At 41.8% G+C, this 19,808-nt stretch overlaps 1 protein-coding gene across 12 annotated transcripts in view; it reads left to right on the plus strand.

The window, feature by feature from the left end:
• The first annotated feature begins 332 nt into the window (after positions 1–332).
• Positions 333–19,808, plus strand: part of auts2a (activator of transcription and developmental regulator AUTS2 a) — a 440,983-nt gene continuing 421,507 nt past the window's right edge. For 11 of the 12 annotated variants that reach the window (XM_047378588.1, XM_047378592.1, XM_047378591.1 and 8 more), the window contains exons 1-2: positions 383–531; positions 3,722–4,373. In XM_047378588.1, the coding sequence (XP_047234544.1) occupies positions 4,098–4,373 (276 nt within the window). In that variant the 5' untranslated portion in view covers positions 383–531; positions 3,722–4,097. Of the gene's footprint in view, positions 532–3,721; positions 4,374–19,808 lie in introns of all 12 variants that reach the window. The other variant, XM_047378589.1, reaches the window with a different exon arrangement.

Consider the following 19,808-nt stretch of genomic DNA (forward strand, 5'->3'; position numbering starts at 1 on the left):
TCACAAAGTGAGTGATTAAAAAATCCCTACCATTTTTAAATAGTAAAATAAATTATTTTTATACACAGTAGTATTACAAACTTCACACCTGTACTGTCGTATTGTTGTATTCGCAATTATTACTACTTTTTTAGTGTTCTTGACAGATATGGATTCCGAAGTCAAAAAGCCTTATATCCACTGTATCTCATTGGAACCTCTGGCTATGACACCAGTTACATGCTGCTGTTGCTATACTCGTCTAAATTGTGACCCAACGTGTGTCCAGAGGCAGCACTATTTGCGCCGAGGAGGAAGCGCTCAGCCTGTAAAGCGGCACTGCGGCATCGCCAGTATCACTGCGCCCCGGTCTCCCTTCTCCGGGATCCTGAAGCTCGGATCTGGGGAGAGGAGGAGGAGGAGGTGCCCTATGGTTTTCCTTTGCGGGATTTATTTCGCCAGCTCCAAACCTTCTTGTGCGTTATCTATTTTTTTCCTCTTCTGACCAAAGGCCTTCAACTTGTCCGGACGGTCCCTTCCTCACTCGCAAGGGTTTGCATTTCTTGGTTTTGCATGACGTGTTTTGGAGCTCAAAAAACAGGCTTGCTTTTGTTGTGTGTTCTTATAGTGGAAAATGAGGCTTAGAGAGGGAGCCGGAGCAGTGCCAGTCCGGTGCTGCTGCCGCTGCTGTAGGCTGGACTGTGTTACAGAGCCAGAGATCTGTACTGACAGCACAGGCGGACAAAAAGGGACTGTGAGTGAAGACGAGGCAAAGAGTCTCCACTGAGGAGGAAAAGCCAGGGAGAGTGCTGGAGCACAGTTTGTTTCAGATAAGCAATGTACTGGTTGCTGTTTGTGTAGGATGTGCGTGTCACCAGATGAGTGTCGGCACGAGGCTTTAGGGTTATGCATAGTTTTAAAAATGGTGACGTTACATTAAAGGTGCATTAGATGTTTTTTGTTTTTTTTAGATTGACATAACTACATGAAAGAATGTCATTCAATGGTCCCTGCATCTTTAAACGTTTGCATGATGGTTTATTAGATGTGCCTTTGTTATGAATATTTTTTTTAATATTAAAACTGAACGTTTGTAGCAGAGTGTGTGTGCATGTGCTGCAGAATTCCAGATGAGCTACATTGCATTGTCTCCTTGGTCACACTGGCTGTCATGTAAAGTTGGAGATGATGGTTGACTGAGACAAATCGGTTCTGGTTTGTCTGGTGATGCAGGGAGATATGTCTCCTCTTTGTTCCAAGCTATTTCTGTGAGGGACCCTTTAGAAAAGCTTTAAGTTTTCAGGATTTCAGTCATCTTTGCTCACTACTATTTGAGTGATATAATGAATCAGAATTATTATTCTTGGATGCATTAAGTATCTGTATGTGTTTTATACAACAATATCAGAATGATTTTTGTTGGTTTATTACTACAGCATTGGCTAATTCTTGAGAACGACTGAAAATAGGCTTGCAAGCTGTTGAATGTTGCTGAGTAATGTCATAAAGCAATCCAGATGCCTTCAGTGTCACACAGTGAAGGTATGCACTGCTGAGCTGTGTGGTTCAGTGCAGAATGACTTTATTAAAGGGTCATGGCATTTGTCTGGATTTCATTTCTCTTTAATTCTTTATTTCATTGCTAGATGACAGAAATACAAGAAAAACAACAGAGGTGTTCATTATGTGTGAATTGTATTATTGTTTCCTGTCAACCCCAAGTCAAATGTGTTTTATTCAAGAATGACTTTGAAACTGCCGATCAGATAATGTTAGGAGCTAATGTTTGGCCTGAAATCCTTGAGGTTTATCTTTAATATTAAATATATCATGTAAAGATACAGGACACTGACAGATATCTAAATAATCTAATTGTCAAGCAAATTATGCAAAGAATTTAACTGCAAGTGTTTTAGTTGTATATCTAAGAACATCTGCCAGTATAGTTATTTTGATTTTAGGCATGCAAAGGCATGAAATTGTTACGGAATGGTAACCTTGAGTAAAAATACCATACTATCATGGCATCTACAAAAATATGATCTATCTTTTATATAAAAACAGAAATGCAGCTTCTAAAATAGGATATTGGTTATTGAAGAAATACTTTTTCATGACATCTTTTTTCATTCTGATTTCAAAATATAGACTTATAAAAATATGCTGTAGTTGTGAAAAGTTTATTCTGCAAGATATCCCCACCTGCTGTTTTGTTCTCTATAGAGTAACAAAATCCAACCTGTCTCCTCGAGTAGTGAGTCTGCAGTCAGGCTTTTACTTGGTCATGATTAGACGTCCTCTTTGCACCTTTCCAACTGCAGTCCTTAGCAGCATTATTTTAGTTAGAGTGATGGATACCCCTCGATGATTTTACACACCTTTCAGGAACAGACTTGTTTTCAAACAGCTAAATTTATCTTTCTTTTGGCCACCACAAGTGTGGGCTTTTGGACCAGTAATGTGCAGCAACAGGTTGGCGATGGGGAAATGCTGGGTTACTGTATGGTTTATACAGCTGGAAAAAATTAGTCACATAATGCTTTGGAATCTCATTGAAATTATTTTAAACCATGGAAATTGTATGATAACAGTTTTTAGCAGCTTTGAAACCATAAATTCTTTAAACTTTGGTAAATACCAAGCTGTCAGAATGCTAACAGTGGCATGTCATAAATAAAAGCAAATGTGTTTTAGAACCTTTGGAGAAGTATTCCTTTTCTAGTTCAAGAAAGTTCCTCATTAGAAAGTCTCTTTCACAGAACACTTAAAGCCAGGATTTAGTCTCAGTGTGTTTTCTGAAAGTCTACATTGGTAATCCTAAAGTAGTTATAAAGTACGAGGTATTTATATTTTTTCAAAAATTCCTTATAAGAGGTTATGCCCTGGGCAGGGAGGTTTTCAGCCAATGGTAGTTTCTTCAATTACGGTTATGCTAGAAAGTAATTATACACAGCTACAACATTTAACTCTTTGGAATGAGAGATGTCCGACAAATATGTTATGATTACCACTCTATATAGTAAAAGAACCAAACCTATGTAGCAGTTTTTTAGTCATACTGTCCTCACACAGCACTTTTATTCTATGACTCTCATCCACCAAGCCAAACTCACAAACCTTGATATACCAATCTGTTGGCAGCTTTGGTTTTAATGCCGCACCTCGCAAGAGGATGTATATGTATACATGTGGTGGAGAAAGCTGCAATCAAACCCCCAACCTTCTGATTGCAAGACAGCTACTCTTCTGACTAAACCACAGTTGCCCCCTCTATTGACTTCCACTCCACATCTCCTTTTGTTCTGCGATGCTGGCTTCGTCTTTGGAAGCTCTCATCTGTGCATGATGCATGTGGGTTGATTGGTGATTTAGGTGACCAGAGGCAGGAAAGAATCTCATTGCTGTGGGTTTATGAGCGACCTTTATTTTGTGAAAGAGGGTACAATTTATGAACATCCAGTTTGGCAAAGGCTCTAACAATTAAAACTGACACATTACAATCTCTTTTCTGAGCTCAAAGACCTGGTAGTGTGAGGAACAAGAGTTTACTCACTGGATTTGATTTTAACTGTCCGTATAAAACATTCATACTGCATTGTACACGGTAGCAAAAGCCTTGAGCGTAGCATGCAGCACCTTTACAACAGTGACTCATTGACTAAATGCATTGTTGACCTTTGCCGAGTGAATATATTACAAAGTCATGCTCTCCCACTCATCTTTTCTGTCTTGATTTTTGCAGGTGTGAGTTTGCGGTCCCTGGGCTGGAGGTGTTAGTCAGAGAAGAACAATGTGGCAGCACCTGCTCATCTTACTATGGAGGAATAAGTTCACTGAACAGACATTTGCTTTAACTTGAAGAGCCCCTCCTCTGATGGAATTGGGAGCTTGGTGATAGCATGATGGATTTGATCGACGGCCTTTGTGGATCTTAGAGTGGAATCTGGCTCGATTGATTGACTTTATGCAATTTGGAATTTCCTTTAACCGGCTTTATCTCTTGGATATTTACCCTGGATCTAACTGACTGACACTAATTTCTGGGATATTGTAGAGATTTGTCTGTAGAGACTTTTCACTCAAGGGTTCGAGCCCTTCAGGGAGTTGAGTTTATTTGGATGTACGCCATGAAGGACGTGGACGGACCTCGATCCAGCGGCCTGCGGAAAAAGAGAAAGTCGAGGTCAGAGAGGGATCGGGAAAGGAGATCAAATGGGATGAGGAGCAACCACATTAAAGGCTCAGTGTTTCGACTTTCCTCTGACTCTGAACGGGATCCCTCCTCGTCTCGGCCTCGTCCACCGCGGAGGAAGCGAAAAGAATCTACTTCTGCTGAGGAGGACATCATTGATGGCTTCTCCATCACAGGCTTTGTCAGCTTTGAGGCTCTGGAGGTGAGTCTTTTTCTGTTTTTTTATTTGTTTTTGGTCCTTGACTTTAAAATGAACCTGAGCCTTTAACGTTCAAGATAAGGATTGCCTCTGTGCTTGGCTGTCCCAGCGTGTTGACTTCTCTCTGCATATTTGGCTGCTCTGTGAGGTGATGTTGAGCAGATGTTGCTTTAATGCACTGTTGTAGCCAGAGATTACTATCTGTGTCACAAAAAGGCTGCTATTGTTGCTGTGTACACTGCTCTGCGTATGCTTTCAAAACTTCTCCAGCAGCTAAGGAGCTGTGCAGCTATGGCAGTAGTGGGTCTTTGTGCTCTTCGAAGAGAAAAAGAAATTTGATCCACACTACGACAATTTATTCTGAGTGAAAGTGATTTATTGTGTGCTGGCCATCCATTTTCCTCAAAATCAAAGCACAGCCAAGGCTGTGTTCCAGAGGTCTGAATTATGACTTGTAAAGCACAACTGTTACATTTTTCTATTATAAATATGTGATGGCCAAGGGAGCAATGTTTTAGTTAGACACCAGACCTCCATAAGCCACTAGAACATCTTGAGTGATTTTTCTTGGGTATAGAATATATCTTTTGTACAATATATCAATTGTACAAAATATTTTCAAATACAGTACATCTGTTGTTTAGTAATACACAGTGATGCTATGAAATATATCAGATTTGTTAATCTGCTGCTTGTAAAGGTGAATCACATCAGGGCCCTGTAGGAGAGGCACTGTATTTTTAGTTCCATGTGTGTCTATGTGTCTAAGGTTTTGCTGTTGATGGTAATCTACCAATCAGGCTTTTCTTTGACAATTCCAATATCCAGTTTTTTTTTAAAGGTCTGACCAGCTGATTTTAATTCGGACCGATTCTGCTTATTTTTTTTCAAGGGCTAGAGCATATAATGAGATAAAAAAAAAACATTATCCAAAGATTATCCGTATTTATGTCTCAGTACATATGTTTGGTCACATTCATGTCATTTTATAGAAAAAAATGTTTCAAAGTACATTCTGTTAGTTGATTTGTTCATAGACCAAACATGGTGAAAGGTTTTTGTTTGATGCCTTTAATAAATAATAAAAAAATAAAGACTATTCAATATTTGACCTGCTGACCACCAATCAGATCTGATCCTGGGAAAATTGTCCGGTTCCGATTTCTGGCCAATTGTTCGGTGCATCTCTAGCTATTGCTAGTTAAATATGCAGATATTTTGTGGTTTTTTTTGAAGTTCTTGGGGAGATACAGTGTTTGAAGTCCGATTTAACAATCACAGAGATGGATCTCTAAAATCTGACCTGATCTGCCTTTTTTTTTTGTGAAAACACTGTGTTCCTCCTAAAGTCAGCCTTCAGGGGTCAGTAATACAATCTGGGTTACAGTTTCTAAAATTTTGTAATATCGTCATCGTCTTCCGCTTTATCCAGGTCGGGTTGTGGGGGCAGCAGACTTAGCAGAGACGCCCAGACATCCCTCTCCCCAGACAGCTCCTCCAGCTCCTCCGGGGGGAGCCCAAGGCATTCCCATGCCAGCCGAGAGACATAGTCCCTCCAGCGTGTCCTGGGCCGTCCCCTGGGCCTCCTCCTGGTGGGTCCCGGCGGCTCTACTCTGAGCCACTCCCGGATGGCCGAGCTCCTCACCCTATCTCTAAGGGAGTGCCCGGCCACCCTACAGCGGAAGCTCATTTCAGCCGCTTGTATCCGGGATCTCGTTCTTTCGGTCATGACCCAAAGTTCATGGCCATAGATGAAGGTAGGAACGTAGACCGGCTGGTAAATCGAGAGCTTTGCTTTTCGGCTCAGCCCTCTTCACCACAACGGACCGGCACAGCGCTCCCATTACTGTGGCAGCCGCACCGATCCATCTGTCGATCTCCCGCTCCATTCTTCCCTCACTCGTGAACAAGACCCCGAGGTACTTGAACTCCTCAACTTGAGGCAGGAACTCCCCTCCAACCTGAAGAGGACAAGCCACCCTTTTCCGGTCGAGAACCATGGCCTCAGACTTGGAGGAGCTGATCTTCATCCCAACCGCTTCACACTCTGCTGCGAACCGCCCCAGTGCATGCTGTAGGCCTTGGCTAGAGGGAGCCAGCAGGACCACATCATCTGCAAAAATAAGAGACAAAATCTACTGGTCCCCAAACCAGACCCCCTCCGGCACTTGGCTGCGTCTAGAAATCCTGTCCATAAAAGTTATGAACAGGACCGGTGACAAAGGGCAGCCCTGCCAGAGTCCAACATGCACCGGGAACAGCTCCGACTTAGTGCTGGCAATGCGTACCAAACTCCTGCTCCGCTCATACAGGGACTGGATGGCCCCAAATAAAGAGCCCCCGATTCCATACTCCTGGAGTACCCCCCACAGGGCATCACGAGGGACACAGTCAAATGCTTTGTCCAGGTCCACAAAACACATGTGGACCAGTTGGGCAAACTCCCATGAACCCTCGAGTACCCTGTAGAGGGTATAGAGCTGGTCCAGTGTTCCACGGCCAGGACGAAAACCACACTGCTCCTCCTGAAGCCGAGGTTCGACTATCGGCCGGACTCTCCTCTCCAATACCCTGGCGTAGGCCTTACCAGGGAGGCTGAGGAGTGTGATCCCCCTGTAGTTGGAACACACCCTCCGGTCCCCCTTCTTATGAAGGGGGACCTCCACCCCAGTCTGCCAGTTCAGAGGCACTGTCCCCAACCACCACGCAACATCCACAACATCCAGAGATTTGAGGTACTCAGGGCGGATCTCATCCACCCCCGAAGCCTTGCCACTGCGGAGCTTTTTAACCACCTTGGTGACTTCAGCCTGGGTGATGAAAGAGTCCAACCCGAGTCCCCAGCCTCTGTTTCCACCAGGGAATGCGTGATGGCAGGATTGAGGAGATCCTCGAAGTACTCCTTCCACCGCCCGATAATGTCCTCAGTCAAGGTCAGCAGCCTCCCACCCCCACTATAAACAGTGTTGACGAACCACTGCTTCCCCCTCCTGAGGCGCCGGACGGTTTGCCAGAATCGCTTCGAGGCCAACCGGTAGTCCTTCTCCATGACCTCACCGAACTCCTCCCAGGCCCGGGTTTTTGCCTTTGCCACAGCCCGGGCTGCAGCACGCTTGGCCTCACAGTACCCGTCAGCCGCCTCAGGAGTCCCACAAGCCAACCACAGCCAATAGGACTCCTTCTTCAGCTTGACAGCAACCCTTACTGCCGGTGTCCACTACCGGGTTTGGGGATTGCCGCCGCAACAAGCACCGCAGACCTTACGGCCGCAGCTGCGGGCAGCAGCATCGACAATAGATGCGGAGAACATGGTCCACTCGGACTCTATGTCTCCAACATCCCCCGGAATCTGGTCAAAGCTCTCCCGGAGGTGAGAGTTGAATACATCCCTGGCCGAGGGCTCCGCCAGGCGTTCCCAGCAGACCCTCACTTTGCGCTTGGGCCTGCCAAGTCTGTCTGGCTTTCTCCTCCTCCAGCGGATCCAACTCACCACCAGGTGGTGATCAGTGGACAGCTCAGCCCCTCTCTTCACCCGAGTGTCCAAAACATGTGGCCAAAGGTCTGATGATACGACAACAAAGTCAATCATTGACCTCCTGCCTAGGGTGTCCTGGTGCCAAGTGCACTGATGGACACCCTTATGTTTGAACATGATGTTCATTATGGACAATCCATGACTAGCACAGAAGTCCAATAACAAAACACCACTTGGATTCAGATCGGGGAGGCCATTCCTCCCGATCACGCCTCTCCAGGTGTCACTGTCGTTTCCCACGTGGGCGTTGAAGTCCCCCGACAGGGACACTAAGAAGGCCAGGTACTCTGCACTACTGCTCGGCCGTAGGCCGAAACGACAGTCAGAGACCTATCCCCAACCCAAAGGCGCAGGGATGCGACCCTCTCATCCACTGGGGTAAACCCCAACACGAGACGGCTGAGCTGGGGGGCAACAAGCAAACCCACACCAGCTCGCCACCTCTCCCCGTGGGCCACTCCAGAATAGAAGAGAATCCAACCCCTCTCAAGGAAATGGGTTCCAGAGCCCATGCCGTGCATGGAGGTGAGCCTGACTATTTCTAGTCGATATCTCTCGACCTCCCGCACCAGCTCAGGCTCCTTCCTCCCCAGCGAGGTGACATTCCATGTCCCTAGAGCCAGCCTAAGCATCCGGGGATCGGGCCGCTGAGGTCTCCACCTTCGTCCACCACCTTTGTCCGCCACCCAGTACTCTTTGCTCCGGTCCCTCACGGTTACCCCTGCAGGTGGTGGGCCCACTGGGGGATGGCCTCGCGTCTCTCGTTTGGGCTTGGCCCGGCCGGGTCCCGCGATGAGCTCTTTGTCTGACCCGTCACCTATAAACAATGTACTAAGCTTAAAAAAGACGTTTTTAATGTCAGTCAGTCATTTTCTACCGCTTATTCCATAGTGGGTCGTGGGGGAGCTGGTGCCTATCTCCAGCAGTCTATGGGCGAGAGGCAGGGTACACCCTGGACAGGTCGCCAGTCCATCGCAGGGCAACACAGAAACTACCAAGCACACACTCATTCATGCACCTAAGAGCAATTTAGAGTGACCAATTAACCTAACAGGCATGTCTTTGGACTGTGGGAGGAAGCCAGAGTACCCGGTGAGAACCCACGCATGCACGGGGAGAACATGCAAACTCCATGCAGAAAGACCCCCAGCCAGGAATCAAACCCAGGACCTTCTTGCTGCAAGGCAACAGTGCTACCAACTGCGCCACCATGCAGCCCTAAGTTTTTAATGTGACGTGTGAAATATGTGGTGTGAGTGGAGGATGTGTGTGTAAGTGTTGGAATGTGCAGGCAAAATAATCCTAAGTAAAAAGGCAACAGCATACCTGTGGAGGAGAGCAGAGACTGATTGGTTGGCAAAAACTAAGGGCTTTACCAGGTCCTCAGGTCCCATATCAGTTTTCAGGGTTGCATATGAAAGGTAACTGTTCAACGTAACCATAAGGGACCTGCATAGGTCCAAAAATAGTGCAGTAGTTTAAAATGCTCAATGAGGGTGACTTTTTTGCTTTGGCCATGAGACTAACTAAACTGATGATGGACAAGTGGATTGTCAGTCAGGCTATATATACAGCATGAGTATTAAACATACTTTTCATTAAGCTCACATTACTGTATTAAAATATATATTTTTTATTAGTCTGATTTAATATTCTAATCTTAAGTGTCATGTTTTCATAAGCTGTAAGTGAAAAATCATCAAAATGAACAGAAATAAAGAGTTGAAAACATCAGTCTGTGTGGAATAGCTGCATTAGACAGGCTGCACCCGTTAATGCTAATCATGCTAATCATGCTGTCAGCCGTCCCATGAAGGGTGGATGTAAAGGCTTTCCTTGAAACTGGTATCCTGGAACAGCTATGTGTGGTTCCACTTGAACCAGTTTTTTTTTTTTTTCAGCTACAGGTTCTGGTTGTAGAAGGCTGCCATCAACCAGCAGTGTTCCTTTGTGAAACTGTTTTTTTAATTTCTCAATGGTAAGTGTGTGTAGAGCCAAGGGTACTCCTTTTAGATGACACAGTGTTTATGGGCTCTTTAGTGTTTAAATGCAGGCACATAAAATTTCACTAGTGGCTCTTTTTCTTCTCGGGGTAAAGTTAAATTCTGATGAGGTCAGACCCCTGGAGGTATTTGCCTGTGCTTTCCATCTGTCACCATAGAGCTGCTCCCAGAGCTGCCTTTCATATGCATGCTGATATCTGAGCTTAGCATTTTTCTTTTGTTGTCTCAAGTATTTCCTAAAAGGTATTCAAAATAATAAAATTGCTTTTGGAAAATTCTGCATTTATAACTTATTTCTCGCTGTTTAATTGGACTCTCTTGAGTTGCTTACATTGTTAGAAACATTTAAAGTAGTTTGTGATAGACACTTCACCACCAGCAGGATTCTGCTAATGGACATTTTTTGTTATTGGTTTGACTTTACATATTTACATTTATTTATGTAAACAGGGGGTTGGCAGTTTCTGAAAGAGAAGCAGACACCAATGACCAATTGTTATTCGGGAGATTTGACTTGTCCAATGTCTCATTAGACAGCAAATAAGAAAAATGAAACTTTTCCAAGAGCTTTGTTCAAACTCATGAAGAGAATGGAATTTGAAAACAAAACTGTGGATAAAATACCTACAAAGTCAATGCCATCAAAATTGTACGGAATCCAAATCAAGTACATACACTCCAATTGATCCTAGTTATCAAACAGTGCAGTCTCTAAGTCTAAGTCTCTAAGGTTTCTAAGGAAACCCAGCAGATTGCATTGAGTCAATGGCTTGCAGCCTTCACTCCTCCTGGATGAGCATGGAGAGACAGTGGACTGTTGCTTACATTGACCATAGGAAAGAAAAGTGAAACATTAATGGTTATAGCCCCTTTAGTGGCTTCATCTAGGGGAGAAAGACAGCTAAACAGATGAACTCTGAGCCAGTTTTCAATTCTATAGTATGAAAGAGAGCACATACAGTTAGTCACAGTAGAAGCTCAGCCAGTAGCTACATCAATTTATTCTGAGCTTATCACATTATTCATAACCTAATGTTTACTTAACATGAATTAGTTATGGATTGTTTCAAAAGGTCTAAACTTGGGGAATATGATCATTAACAGAAATACTCTTAAGATATATTCACAAGCATCTAAACAACCAGAACACTTAAGGACCAGTAAAACACAGCACACTTAAAGATCACAAGAACATCATGTGTGGAAAAAGAGATTATTTTAGCTTAACATAAAGTCACGATGCAGGTCATGTAGAAGTAACTAAACGTTGAAGAAATGTCAGAATTGGTTGATTCTTATTCATAACATAAAAACTATAACGGAACATAAATGTTGACTATGACTGAATGGATGACTTCAACCTTTGAACTGAGATCAATCTATCTTAGCACTTGTAGCCCTCTGCTGTGCATTCATCTGAGAGAGATTTCCACTACTCACCCCGCCTCCTCTAACCTGAAAAGTTTTATTTACTGGTTAACTTAAAGTGATGTTCCTTAACCTTTTTGGCTTGTTAAGTATACTTTTAATGCTGCTCAATAAATGCAAAAAAATGTTTTTCTCATTGTTTTGATGTATTCTAAATTTATGTTTGTGTATCTTGTTACTTTGTAACTGTAACAGGCATCTGAACTTCTTACAGAAGCTCAGATAGACAGCCTCTGGACTCAATGTTTCTTGCTGACCTAAAGGAAACAACAAATCAGCTGAAAATGTTTCAAGTAGGGCCCTGTGATTCCTGCAGTTAGGAAAATATGGACGGAGTTGCAGAATACGACAGATAAATTGGAATCCATTACAAAACATAGAATATTGAAGAATTTGTGGATCTGGTCCTACGAGTATGGATCTAATCTAAATGAATCTAAATATTTTTACCCTTTACACTGACAGTAAGAGTGGTGCTGCTGAAGTTCCCTATTTGATGTGACGCTCTCAGATGGAAGGGAGAGATTTAGGAACAGTACGCTGCTTTAACAATAGTCTGTTTGTTTTCCCTTAACTTGAAAGACCAGAAAAACATGTTATGAGCCATATTATCAACAGGGCTTATTAAAAGAGAAATAATTTATGTTGGTCACTGAAACAGGTGCTACTTTTTAACAAAAAATATAAAAAAACAGAAAGTAGGGTTTAAAGAGCTTTTTAGACACAAAGTCTTTCAGTTTAAATTTATTCCAATAAGTTTTTTTATTATAAACTGTTAATATTTTATTAAGTGTATAATTAAAATACTTTTAAGGTAGTTATACTATGTTTACTTTGTAAACCACATAACTCAGAAAATTAAAACTGAAAGGATTGTATTTTGAAAAGAAATAGAATGGAATATGGGAAATAAAAATGAAAAATAACATAGGGCCGTATCTGAATGTCTTTTACTGGATTCTAAACATCACTCTGACAAAACGTCAATGAGAGGGATCAATAAAAACTGCTTCTACTGGAAGAGAAATGGTTTTATAAAGCTGAAAATCCTCCACTTGTCTTTTTCTGCTCTTAACGTTTTGTTTTCCTTCCACTAACACACCACCAGGATTTGGTTTACTCTATTAACCTTCCAGCTTTGATTTAATGTGTGCTGCCCCAAACAATCTTAAGCTTTTAAATCCAGTTTCACACTCCTCTGTCTCATGGACACACACAGGTGATTGAATTATGAGGGATTCCAGCTGAAACAAGGTGGAGAACACTGGGTTTACGTCGAAATTTCAGTTTATGTTACTGTGTTTGTGTGTGTGGGATGTTAAGTTCATTGATACCTTGTTATACCTGCAAATATCAAATAATGGGTTGGCTACTCATACTGAAAGTAAAATGGGTGTTAAAAGGGACAGGTCACCATTAGAGATCCTCCAGTCAATTGTCCAGAGATGGATTGATCAATTTTCCCTTGATTTTGTATCAGCAGTTCAAATGCTGGAAGTTTTGAATATTATCTCCTATTCATTAAATGCATCAAAGCTAAGAACTCCTATCATTTTTGGTCTATAAATATATTGACTAAAAGGATGTACTTTGATGCATTTTTGAGTATAATTAAAGTGACTTAAAGATTAGGGACACAGGCTTTGAGATCATGATGTTATCCTTACATGTTTTGTTGGATTCAAAACTAACACCTCTACTAAAGAAAAAAAAACTGGAATCATTTAAAGTCAGACTTCCTAGGCAAGTTCTTAAAGAGGATCGCATTAGCTTGGAAAGCCTTATCTGTGCACCAGCCTTTTCTGAGAGAATAAACAAAGAGCATTCCTCACACATCCATGAAAGGACGATTGGTTTCAATTTATTAATGTGGCATTTTCTGGTCTGTGCTGTTCAGGGGATGTTTCTGTCAGTATGCCAGCTTTTTAGAAACAATTGATTTCTCTGGCACAGCCCCAGAAGTCTGCTGGGTAGAGGTTCTAAACACCGGCGGTGAGAAACACACTGATTAATAATGCACAGTAAGAAACAAGCTAATGACATGTCACATGTATTGGCAGAATGTTTCTGAAAACATGCAAAAACATGACATTTCAAAGAAAGCTTTGAGAAAGCTTTGTTTCTCAAAGAAAGCAAGTTGGATAAGGACACTCAGATTTTTGTCAGTAATGACAAATCATTTGTCTGTGTGTGTCTTTTTAATTCCACTGTAATAAATTCTATATGACCATCAAAGAAACAAGTATATGTTGTCAAGACTTTCCCAGTCCTGACAGATTTTAAAAAAGACCAGGTGTTCACAATAACATGCTGGGTTTGGTTTCACGACTGAAAGGCTGGGGATCATATGCTTAACAAGTTGACCTCCTGAGTGATCACAGACAACAAGATTTATCAGACCAACTAAAGCCTAGTGTGAGCATAAAACCCTTGTGGAAACATTTTGTGAGGGTGATAGTTTGAAGTTGGAACCGATCTACAAGTAGGTGGCGGTAATAGAAGATATTGTCAGTATTGAGAAGGGATATTTTTCTTTGTCACTCCCCCATAAAATGAAAGAGAGACAGTTTAGTGTATGTTAAGTTCAACCCACTAGTAAATATGATATGGATGTTGTTGACTGCATTCCTAGTTATACTCATGTTGGACGTTTGGACCATTTATTTGAGGTTGTTTGTGGGTTTTGAAATGACCTAACCTGTGCACCTATGCTCAAGTTTGGTTACAGAGAAGTCGGCTCATGGCTGATGCTGTATCCAGGCTCTCTTTTTTGGCTGTCAACAACACATGTTTGCATGTGGGTCGTTGTTCCATTCTCACCACCCAACTGGCTCAAATGCAGATATGTGAAAATGATTTAACTTACCAGCCCCACAGCTGTTTTTATTGAGGTGGGCTACTTGAATGTTTTTTTTTTTTGTTTGCCACCGACATGTATCCTAGGTGATGGAGCCTTATCCAATTTAAGCAGATAAAACACTGATTATTGGGAAGAAAATACAACACTGAACAATGACACATTTAGAAACTAATGTTTCCTGCTGCTGTTTGGCCCTGCTTGAATAAACTGACTTTAAGTGGAAGAGACACATTTAAACAAACACTAAGATATCAAATGACATTATTTCAAGCACCACTTTGCTGCTTAATTAGCGTGATTTGGTTTTGTTATTAGTTAACATTTTGTCCCAGATTTTCAAGCACTGCTTGCTCATCGGGCATTTTATGTGATCTTGAGTAGTTTTTAATAAACATCCTTGGAGCTAAACATGTTCCATCCACTCTCCCCTTCTTCAAAATTCTTATCCTTTTCTTTAACTTTAAGTGAGAGAGATTGCAGTGATTAATCTCAGCAAATGCTGGTAAGATAAACAGTATCTTCGCATGCATCATGGTGCTTCCACAAAATAATGAAGGTGCTGGTAGAGTCTATATACTGGAAAAGATCCTGATTTTCTGATTCTAAGGGTGTATTCACACTTGCCACTTTTGGTCCGCTTTAAACGTACCAGAGTTCGTTTCCCCCCCTGGTCTGGATCTTTTGCGCAGGTGTGAATACACTCAAGCGAACCCTGGTCAGGACCAAACAACCGGACCGAGACCCACTTTTTGAGGTGGTCTCGGTCTGCTTCCAAACGGACTCTGGTGCGGTTCGCTTATGGTCTGAATACAAACTGGCCCCGATCCGAACCAACTACAAAAAGCGTACATCTCTTTGGACATAAAAAGCCACCATAGCCAGTAGCAAAGGTGTGTGTTGTAAGGTAATCATACCTGATAAACTGTGTGTTGCTTAGCAACGCTACCGGCTTGTTGTGGGACAAGGCACGTAGAGAACGTCGGCGTTCAGCACGTATTTTCCAATTATAAATGGACCGTCTCAAAGTCTGTGTTGAATGAGCTGCTCTTCCCCCTCACAATAATATTGAAGCTTTAATAACGGCACAAATATGCAGAACAGAGGTGCTGCAAATTGGTATATTTCAATCGAGAGAAACACATAAATGTTGATCAAAAAATATTAAAGTTTTCTGACAAAAAGCATCCGAAGAAGTTACCAATGAGCCAAACTGACTGTAGATAATGTATTATTTTGTCAATTATTATCATTATTATACATCAATAGAACCACTGGAAAATGGCCCTTGGTTGATATTCAGGATTATTTTAATAAGACATTGCAGATATTTGAGGAAAAAAAGCTTAAGTTGCTTTGGAGACAATCTGGTGTACAGGTTGTACTGCAATGCCCCTTAGAAGTGCCCCAGTCTGGGAAAACCTCTCCGGTTGGATGGACTCCGATGTGTGGTTGAAGGTCTGCTGATGTAAAGACCACCATTTTTTTCAGGCCTGGTTGAATGCGACGGGCAGCTGGATTTGCTTCCTGGCCTATTCCTGGCCCCATTATGATACATATTGTTCATTAAAAAAATAAAATCTTTATTGGGTTAACAGCCTGTCCCATACTCCTAATGATACAGTTCAGAATCAGAATCAGATCAGAATCAGAAAAGCTTTATTGCCAAGTACGTTTTTGGACATACAAGGAATTTGTTTTGGCGTAGTCAGTGCAATACAATACAAATTAAACAGTATAAACATATCTACAATATAATATAAATATATGTGCACAGTTTTAAGTGAGTGAGAGTAAGTATAGGGCAGTATAAGATGCAAGAGCAATACAACAGTGCAGATGATCAGTGTGCAAGTATGGCAGTGCAAGTAAAGCAGGAGTCCAAGCTGAGCGTTAATGTAAGTTGCTTTTACTCTTTCCACCATGATGCTTGCAGACTTGTGGACAGAGCCCTGCAGAGATGTCCACCTGTAGCGTTCTACCTTGGATCCAGCTTCTCTTCCCTGATCTGTCTGTTAAACAGAATGAACACATCACACTTTCAATCACTATCTGCTTCCAGACCTGCACACTCTGATACACTCTGTTCAGTAACTACAGTCTTAGATGAAGGTTTTATTTATACTAAATACCTTGTTAATGACATAGATTGTTTTTTTTTCAAACAGCCCAGAATTACAGAGCTGTCTCTCTCTGCAGCACTGAAAATCTACAAATAAAATCAAATGTTCCAGATTATTGGACAGAGGGGTCTGAAAATAAAACTGAAAAGAAGTAACACATTCCTCCTTCACTCTTTTACAAGACCCATTATGGCTCACTATTTTCTTTGTACATCTGAAATGTAACTTGTGCCATATGACAAGATTCTGAGACTATTTTCAACAGCATCCCTTTAAAATAAATACAAGCTGTGTCCAGCTTCAAATCTGGACAAATTCTTCAAAACAAAAGCTTTGATTTGCTGTTGTGTGTGAAACGATTAAATCCCTCATTCAGTTATTAGAACTATACAGGAGCCATAAGGAACCTTTCTGTGATGGATCATTAACTTTATAATAATCATTTATATCAGAAATAGAGGCAGCATTACACTGTGTGTGTGCTAGAGTGAGCAGTTGGTGTTAAACAGCACACTGTGTAACTGTGACAGTATTGCTTTTAGCACAACTTGGTAGCGCTAATGTACGGTGCAGCCACTGATTGGGAATGCAATGGATTTTTAGTTTCTAGCCATCCAATCACAGGTCAAGCATTAAAAACATCTTATTCTAATCATCATTTGATTTCTTAGTGGATCTCTTGCTCTTTACTCTAGTACCTCACAAGACCTCCTCACCAGCACTGTCAGAGCCAGAAACTAAGAACAAACTGGCAATATTTAAAAAAATAAGAAGAACTTTCGACTCTCTGATGGAGTTATCATGAAGTGAGTAAATAGCACCTATTCATCTCTTGCAAAGTTTTATTTGGGACCCATTTGGGTTTTGTCATTGTCAGTCCAAACATAAATATAATAAAATAAAATCCTGTTTCCTAGTCTATAGCCCAGCCTTTGTAAATATTTGGAATGCTTAACCAGATATAAGATATATGAAAGATGAAGATGTGTAAGTCACTTAAAGAATGGTAATAAATTTAAAGTAACACTAAAGATTTTAACGATATTTTAACCTTACAGTTCCTCCTATTTTTAGTTTTCAAACACAGAGGTTTTACAAATCAGGACTGTCAAAAAATGTGCTAAACCTTTATTATGTATTTTTTATTTGTCCTGACTAGTGAAACTTTTATGGGACAACGTTTGAATCAGTGGAAGACCTTAATTATGTGTATGCTGCACAGTTCAGTGGTACTATATTGGCCTGTGTAAGAATGTGAAATACTGTGTTTAATGTACATGAGTACGTCAAACAGGGAGTGCTCACACTCTAGATAGAGAGATGGATGTTTAACTTTCTATGCCAAAGGAAAAGATTGGGTTATATTGTTTTCATATACTATTTTACTCATGTGCCTTCTGCTATTATTGGGAAAAAGTAAAGGCAAGAACAATATCCTCAAACTCACTCATCATTCAAAAATATTGTCTAGGGAGGACTTTTATGATTTCATGACAAAATCCACCTAAAGATTCTAAAGAGTAAATAGAGCTGCTGTTTTATTTCTGTTGTGTTATACTTTTTTTTGTGTGTGTGTTCTGATCTTTATTCAAACAAAGTGTCCACTTCATAAGAATTTTAGACTTTTCCAACTTTTCTAAGAAAGTTATGTATAGCTTAAAAGCACATTCAGAGATGCGTATTGATGGCTAACAACATGTTAAAATTTTGCCCAGAGCGTTCAGCATCTTGGCCCACTTCTCATCCACTCTTGGCATCCTGATGTCAAGAAGCTGTAAAGGTACCTCAGTGACTGCTACGATGCTGATGTAAGATCAGTACAGACCTCCTTCTATCGTATGTGACCCCAATCGCCCCACCCCCTCACTCCAACCAAACACAGTTCAGGATGGTCACAAACATGCATGTCTAATCATACATTTACAAAATTGACCTAAACCTTTTGGCCTAAGGTGTCCTGGTACCAACTACACCCATGGACCACCTTGGATCGAACATAGTGTACTTATGGACGTCCATAGCCTAACATAAAAATTCAAAATACAACTCATGTTCAGCTTTGGGAAGCTTTTCCTTCCAATCACACCTCTCCTGGTGACTCCATCTATACCTACATGGGCACTGACGTGCCTTGGGAGCACAACAAAATCCCCAGATGGCACCCATTCTAGATTACCATGCAAAGTCTCCAAGGAGGTCCAGTAATCTAAAATGCTGTTCAATCCATAGGCACAGATAACAGTCAGAACCTCCTCTCTTACTACTGAAAGCCTCAAAAAGGTGACCCTCCCAACACCAAGGCGTTCTGGGTTCTTGAGTATCCCCAAAATTCCAGAACTGAAGAAGTGTGATTGGCCAATTTAAATTGAAAAGGCACAGTCTTACAGTATGTATAGGTGGACTGCTGGGTGTGGCATGGTGTGAGGCAGTGTATGGACTGCCATTTCGGAAGCTGCTGCTTAGTGTGATGACTTGAGAAAAAATAAACAGATTTCTGTCACTAAAGACGAAGCGATTTCTCCTCTTTTCCACAATACACCTTTCTGTGTAACATCTGGTGAAGTCTAATTAAATCTAGCTGGTACCTCTTAACCTCATATACCAGCTCTGATTCTTCTCCACAGTGTGGTGACATGTCATGCCCACAAAAGTCAGATTCTGATACTGGGAGTCACGCCCACCCTTGCCTACTGCGTGGCTGGCATTGTACCAAACACTGCAGTCTCTCCCTGTAGGTGGTGGGCTAATGTATGGCAGGCTTCCTATTGCTTTTTGGTTTGAGGCTCAGGAGACAAAGATCAACTACCAGGCCATTGCCAGCAAGCATTTCACCAAGCCTGGCTCCTAGAGGGTGCCCTGGGCCCCCTAATCCAGGTGAGGTTTGCCTGGAATGGGTCACATAGTCTGACCCGTCCCCTGAGGCCTAATTACCATGGGAGACCCCACAAGGAGCCGAAAACTGAGACAACAAAGCCCCAAGGATTATAAGAGTTCCCAGCCATATTCTCCATGTCAAGGGTGGTGGTTCAACAGAGGGGACAATTAATAGTGGTTATTCGAAACTGAATTTGATTTAAATATAGATGGATATGAATGATTTAGTATAATTTTGTGTTTTTTCTTAGCTTTAGAACTTTGTACACACCTTTTATGAGACTTGAGCCTGCTGATTGTGTGTTTCATTAAGTGTGTTTTGTAAATGGGAGGTTTGCTCAGCGAATCAAAAGGTGCTCTTATGTAAATGCCGGCAGGGTCTTTGTTGATTTAGCACTTCTCAGGGTATGTGTTATGTGAAGGACACACACAGACTCACAGGGATGCATTACTAACCTCCAGCTAGCAAAGCAGGGTCTTAGGACGGGTCTAATTTTGGCAGTTAATAGCAGAATGTCTGCTGTATAGTAGAGGCAGTGTGAGGAAGCATCCCGCAGGGTATCCATACAGGTCTTATCACTCAGAAAGCAGACCCAGTGAAAAGCTATTATGTTTTTC

Source organism: Girardinichthys multiradiatus, chromosome 11 (assembly GCF_021462225.1).
Source record: "Girardinichthys multiradiatus isolate DD_20200921_A chromosome 11, DD_fGirMul_XY1, whole genome shotgun sequence".
NCBI classification, from domain to species: Eukaryota; Metazoa; Chordata; class Actinopteri; order Cyprinodontiformes; family Goodeidae; genus Girardinichthys; species Girardinichthys multiradiatus.